At 47.5% G+C, this 6,000-nt stretch overlaps 1 protein-coding gene across 1 annotated transcript in view; it reads right to left on the bottom strand.

The window, feature by feature from the left end:
• Positions 1-366: 366 nt before the first annotated feature.
• The window catches only part of ATP10B (ATPase phospholipid transporting 10B (putative)), a gene marked incomplete at both ends in the record, with an annotated part of 63,645 nt that continues 58,011 nt past the window's right edge, over positions 367-6,000 (bottom strand). The window contains 3 exon segments of the mRNA XM_081231245.1: positions 367-515; positions 518-833; positions 2,732-2,859. Coding sequence (XP_081087371.1) covers positions 367-515; positions 518-833; positions 2,732-2,859 — 593 coding nt within the window.

Raw genomic sequence — 6,000 nt, 5'->3', positions numbered from 1 at the left:
TGTGTGTGTGTGTTGTCGGGGGAGGGAGCTGAGGGGATCAGTCAGCTCTGTCGGCCACCTTCAGTCTATGCAAGATGACAGTCCAGGCATTTTATAGCCACATCCCCTAAGGCAAAGCTTTGTGTCGGTGAAAATCTAAGAGATCAGTTAGCATGGAGGGCATTTCCTGGATGTATCACATCTCACCATGTGCCTACACCTGGGCCTGTCCTGTCAGGTAAGGGGACCTGAGAAATTCTTAAACTTTGGCTGCATGACTGGCACATAATTTGGACATTTCCCCAGTGCATTCCTGACGGATAAAAATCCTGTGTGTAAATGGCACCAGACAAAGATCAACTGACTGGAGGGCTCCCACACAGGAGATCACTGATAGCCTTTGTGAACAAATGAAAGTTTACAAGTGATAAGAACAGCATTGATCTGTGACAAGGAAGCCACAGGGATGCAGGAAGCCACTTCCCACAGAGCCACCCAGCCTCTGCTGGGAGCCAGGATAATGGTTTTTATCACCATTCTCTCAGGAGAGCAGGGGCAATTCCTTTAGAAGAGGGGTGGGAGCCCCTGGAAGCCCTCGTACCATTTTCTTGGTGAGAATACTCATGGCCCATGATGGTACAACGCCTGAACACCATCTTGTTCTCGGTCAGCGTCCCCGTCTTGTCAGAGAAGATGTACTGGATCTGGCCCAAGTCCTCAGTGATGTTCAGGGCTCGACACTGAATGGACAAATAGGTCTCTTCATCATACAGGTCAAGGTCATTGTGCAGGAAGAAGACTTGCCCGAGCTTCACCAGCTCAATGGACACGTACAGGGAGATTGGGATCAGTATCTGTGGGGAGATCAATTCCCATCGTATCAGAAAACGGGCCGGTCCCCCATCTCAGAACCTTCACTGGGTGATGGGAGTAGCAAAGGGATTTCATGGAAAGCTCAGGTCAGCTCACATGATGGACTTTCTCTGAGAAATTAAAGATTAATGACCTCATGCCTCCCTTGGCATTCTTAGGGTCATCTGAGAAAGAGATACGCCTTCTTCAACCAGAGATATCCAGTACTGGGTAGGCACTCACCATCGCTTGTTTAATGACTGAGCCAGAAGGAGGTAAGGAGCTCTAGCTACCTCAGTCCAGAGTCTCCTGATGCCCCTCGGATCTCTATGCCACCAAAGACTGCTGCCCATTTTGACGGGTATTCAGACTCATTTTCTTTTTAAGGATAGTTAACTTGCAATGCTGTGTTGGGTTCAGGTATGCAGCAAAGTGCTTTAGTTTTATGTATATAATATACATATATATATATTCTTTTCCATTGTCGTTTATTACAAGGTTTTGAATATGCTACACAGTAGATTCTTGTTGTTTATCTATTTGATATATAGTAGTGTGTATCAGCTAATCGCAAACTGCTAATTTATCCCTCCCCCCCCTTTTCCCTTTGGTAACCATAAGTTTGTTTCCTATTCAGACTCATTGTTGATCACTGCCCACTGATCCAATACCTAGTACCTATCAGGTGCTTTAGGTGTCACATGCCGTTCTAGGTCCTGCAAATGGCAGTGAGCAGAACAAAACCTCACATTCTAGTAAACAAACAAAGAAATAGATACTGGGTAGCGGTAAGTCTCATGAAAAAGAGTAAAGAAAAGTGAAAAGGGTGAAGGCTGGGAGGGAGTGGGTCATAAGCCATGACCTTTGCGCAGAGACCTGAAGAAATGAGGGTGTGAGTGTGAGGTTATCTGTGGGAAGAGGACGGTTCCGGGCAGTGCATGGGTGGCTGGGTGCTTGCAGGGCGGGCGTGAGAGTCAGCAGGCCTGTGTGTGAGTGTGCAGGAAACAGCTCGGAGACGTGGTCCAGGAGGGAGTCGGGGTCCAGATCACCTAGGACCTTGTTGGTTGCAGTCAGAACTTCAGTTTTCACGTTGAATGGATGTGAAACCACCAGAGGGTTCAGTGCAGAGGAGAGCATGACCCGACTCACATTTTAAAAGGATTACTGTGCTCAATGAATGAACGAACTCATGAATGAAAAAGGATCATCAGTAAGAGGACAGTGAAACACCCTCAAATACTGTAAGAACTCAAACATAGATGGGGTTTTGTTAAAACAAAACTACAACTTGCCTTATCTTTTCATAGACTGTGGTTATTTATAGAGCCTGAGGATCTTTAAAATCTGTCTCTTTATACTTCACTGCAGGTGTTTACCTACAGTAATTGCCTTTCTTACCTCTCTCGTAGGTGCTCTATGTTTTTGTTTTTTTCCTCCTATATAGTGCCAGTTCTCTTTTTCCATCTCAAACTTTCAAATGAGAAAACACTAACCTGTGGTTTCTTTCTCTCAGTGCTTGGGGTCTGAAAGTTCTCTGTAGTTCTCTGTGCTGCATTATCTTTTGTTGTTCCCAGGTCACTAGGGTTTACCTGTTTAGATCTGGCAGAGGGACAGGCACACGTGGATCACTGCTATAATCTTACTTTTAAATGGAAAATCCTGATAAATATTTCCCTCTGTTATTATCTGAGGCCAAGGTCCCCTCCACAAGGCAGGGCTGGTCCTGGCATAATCCCAGTTGTGAATACTTTCAAAGACCCATAAGAAAGTGACAAATATTTCCCCATCTCAGTCCAGTTAGTTCTTTCACGGGGCCAGCGCTGATTTTTCTTTATTTTGCAAAGTTGTGCAGATATTGGCCACGGGTCTTCTGAGTCCCAAGTTACAGAGAGCCTCCTACCTGGAGCAGAATGATCATGGTGAGGAACATGTAGAAGCCTCCAAGGGCAAGGGGAAGGAAGTTGCCCTCGGCATCTGGCACATCAAAGGGAGGGTGTTCTGCAAATGTTCCATTCCAGAGGCTGTGACCTAAGAGGAGGCAAAGCCAGGTATGAGGCAAAATCTCCAACTAATCCTAAATTGGTCAATTACATCAGCCCTTCCTTGACCTATTGCCAGAAATGAGTGTGCTTTGCAGGAGCCCATCCTTATTCTATATAACATAGGTGTGTGTGTGTGTGTGTGTGTGTGTGTGTGTGTGTGTGTATTCATGATGTCTAAAGTGGTCCTTCATATATACTACATTTCAATCTCTTGATAGGCATTAAGTCTGTCCTCCCGGAGGAGACTAGCATGGGGATTACTTACATTTTGTTGAAATCCTGTTATTCATGGGTTGGAAAACGAGAAAGTGGCATGAGTTTTTTCTTTTCAGTTGTGTGGTAGAAAGTACATGGCTGGGAAGTCTTGACAGACCTGAATCCTAGTCCCTCTTTCTCTCCCATGCACATACCCATCCACCCATCCACCCATCCATCCATCCAGTCAATCATCCAATTACCTATCCACTCATTCACCCTTCCACCTGTCCATGCATCCATACATGCATCCATCTATCCACCCATCCGTCCATCCATCTGTATCTCTGTTCACTCACTCCTCCCTGCCTCCTTCCTTCCCTCCCTTTATCCAACATTTTTTAATTCAAGAAAGAGTCGGTCCTACTTCTTGTCTTTGAGGAGTTCCCTACCAAGTCAGGGAGTACGATGTAAAGATACAAATCCCACCTGGCATGAGGTGTGCTATGCCAGATCCTGGAGCACTACAAGAGCCCATAGTGACAGCACCAGATGCAGACCGAACCCTCTGTTTCCTTAACTGTAAATGGGGATAACAACACCCATCAAGTGAGGATTGATAAGTGCACCTCGCACCGAGCTCTCTGAATCTCAGCATCCTCATCGGTCAATTAGTAATAATACCTTCTCCATGGGGTTGTTGTGAGAACAGGATAACCTAATGTGTGTGATGCTCTTGGCCCCAGGGCAGGGACTATAGAGAATAAAAGGCATAGGGGTTCCTACCCTGCCCCTAAGATACTTCTTTGCACAGGAGGTTGGGTCAGATACAGCAGAAGAAAGGAGACTTACCGACGTGAGGTTAAGGGCCAAATGTAAGGCACAGAGTAAGGGTTACTACAGACCATGAAAGAAGTCGGAGCAGGCTGCATGGAGGAGGAGGCCTGAAGGGGTTCTGAAGCCCAGGTGGGTACTGGGTGATCAGAAAAACCTGGGGAGGACATTCTGGGCAAATAAAAATGAAGCACCATCTTCTCACAATTAAAGCAAACATGTGATAAACGACCCTGAATGGTGCTCATTCGAGAGCTTTCCTCTCCCGCGGGAACTGTGTTTGATACGGTGCCAGCAGCCGCCTGTGTTATTCTCAGACAGAATAGAATCCTGCCTCTCCCAATTCCTTTCTCCACGTCTTTATTATTTTGGGCAATCTACCAAGCTGCTTCTGGTTGGCCTGTACCTCACCTAGCTCTGTGACCTTTTAATCATTCACTTCCTTTCCCTGGAGACACAGTGAGATGATCTCCGATGTCCTTTCCAGGTCTGACGTCCCCTGAAAAACCTGTCCTGAAGCAGAGCTGGCAGTTCTCCAGAATTTCCGGGGACACGGGGATGGCCCACAAAACAAACAGTTGGTTTTCTTGTTTGCCTGCTTCCCTCGCATGCAGGTGCTGCCCTTCCAGCCATGAGCCCCTCACATGGAGTGCCATTAGACACATTCACTCAAAACTCCAGGCCACGCACAAGATTGAATCCCACTGTCCTCACTGTCGTGACACAGAGAATCTCTGTGGGCCTAGGAAGATCTTAAGCTTTAGACACTGTCTTTTTTTAATTTTGTACCTCACTGGGGCTTATTTCCGCACCTCATGTCTTGCAGGATCTCAGTTCCCCTGCCAGGGATTAAACCCGGGCCACAGCAGTAACAGCACTGAATCCTAACCTCTAGGCGACCAGGGGACCCCCTGGACACTGTCTTTTAAAAACAGTGATGGGTGCGATTTCGGACAAAAGCAAGTAAAGTGCAAACGCTATAGCTGCTCACTGGTGTGGGCTTGGCAGGGGGTTCTGGACTCAGCATCCGAGTTCTTCCTTCTGATCCTCCCTGCTTCTTTTTGGGGTCTCCTTTAGGGTCCTGAGAACCATCCTTAGTGTTAAGCCATAGAGGGGGAGAGTGGGTAAGAGTGAGGGCCTCTCTTCCCCTACCCTCCGAGGATCTACTGAAATGGCTCCGGATCACTTGTGTCCATACCTCCCACAGCTGTCTACACCTGGCCATTGTAGAACCTGGCCACAGCCCAGTTCTAATCAGGTCTCCATCCTTGGCCTTGCTCTTGGCACACCAAATGGCCAAACACTCCTCTGCATAACATGGCTCTCCTTCCTGCTGCTGTGCTTTGCTTGTGCTGTCCCTGGGGTAAAGTGACCTCTCTCTTTCCTTTCACAGCTGCCTGCCCCATCCTATTCCTGTCACCACCCTCCTCCGGTGAGCACCTACTGCATCTGGAATCAGCTCCAGCAAGACTTTCTTCCTTGATGCTCCCATAATCCCGGTCGTGGGCTGAATAATGGCCCCCTAAGGTGTCCACGTCCTCATCCCTGGGTCCTGTGAATGTGCTACCTTAGATGGCAAAAGGGACTTTGCAGATGTGATTTAGTTAAGGATCTTGAGATGGGGAAGGGGAGCCTGGACTATCCAGGTGGGCCCAATGATGGAACTACAAGTGCCCCTATAAAAGGGAGACAGAGGGCCACACTCCCACAGACAAGGAGAAGGAAATGTCAGTGGAAATTGGAGCAATGCGTTTTGAAGATGAAAGAAGATGCTTCAAAGGGAGCAACACAGGCAGCCAGTAGAAACTGAAAAAGACAAGGGACCGATTCTCCCCCCTGGAATCTCCAGCCCTGAGGACACCTTGGTCTTAATCCAGTGAAACTGACTTTGGACTTCTGAACTCCACAGCTATAACAGAATCAACTAGCATTGTTTTAAACCACTTAATTTGTGTTGACTTTTGACAGTGGCACTAGGAAAGGAGCACAGCACCTGGTACCGCCCTCACTGAGTGGGACAGATGGTGTTACTGATTCTGCTCTCAGGTTGGACTTCCTCCTACTAGACTATGAGGACCTTCCTGCTCTTTGAGGACCG

The sequence above is a fragment of the Mesoplodon bidens genome, assembly GCF_964165515.1.
Source record: "Mesoplodon bidens genome assembly, chromosome: 4".
NCBI classification, from domain to species: domain Eukaryota; kingdom Metazoa; phylum Chordata; class Mammalia; order Artiodactyla; family Ziphiidae; genus Mesoplodon; species Mesoplodon bidens.
Note: the sequence above shows the minus strand (reverse complement) of the source record. Positions and strands in the feature narration are given on the sequence as shown.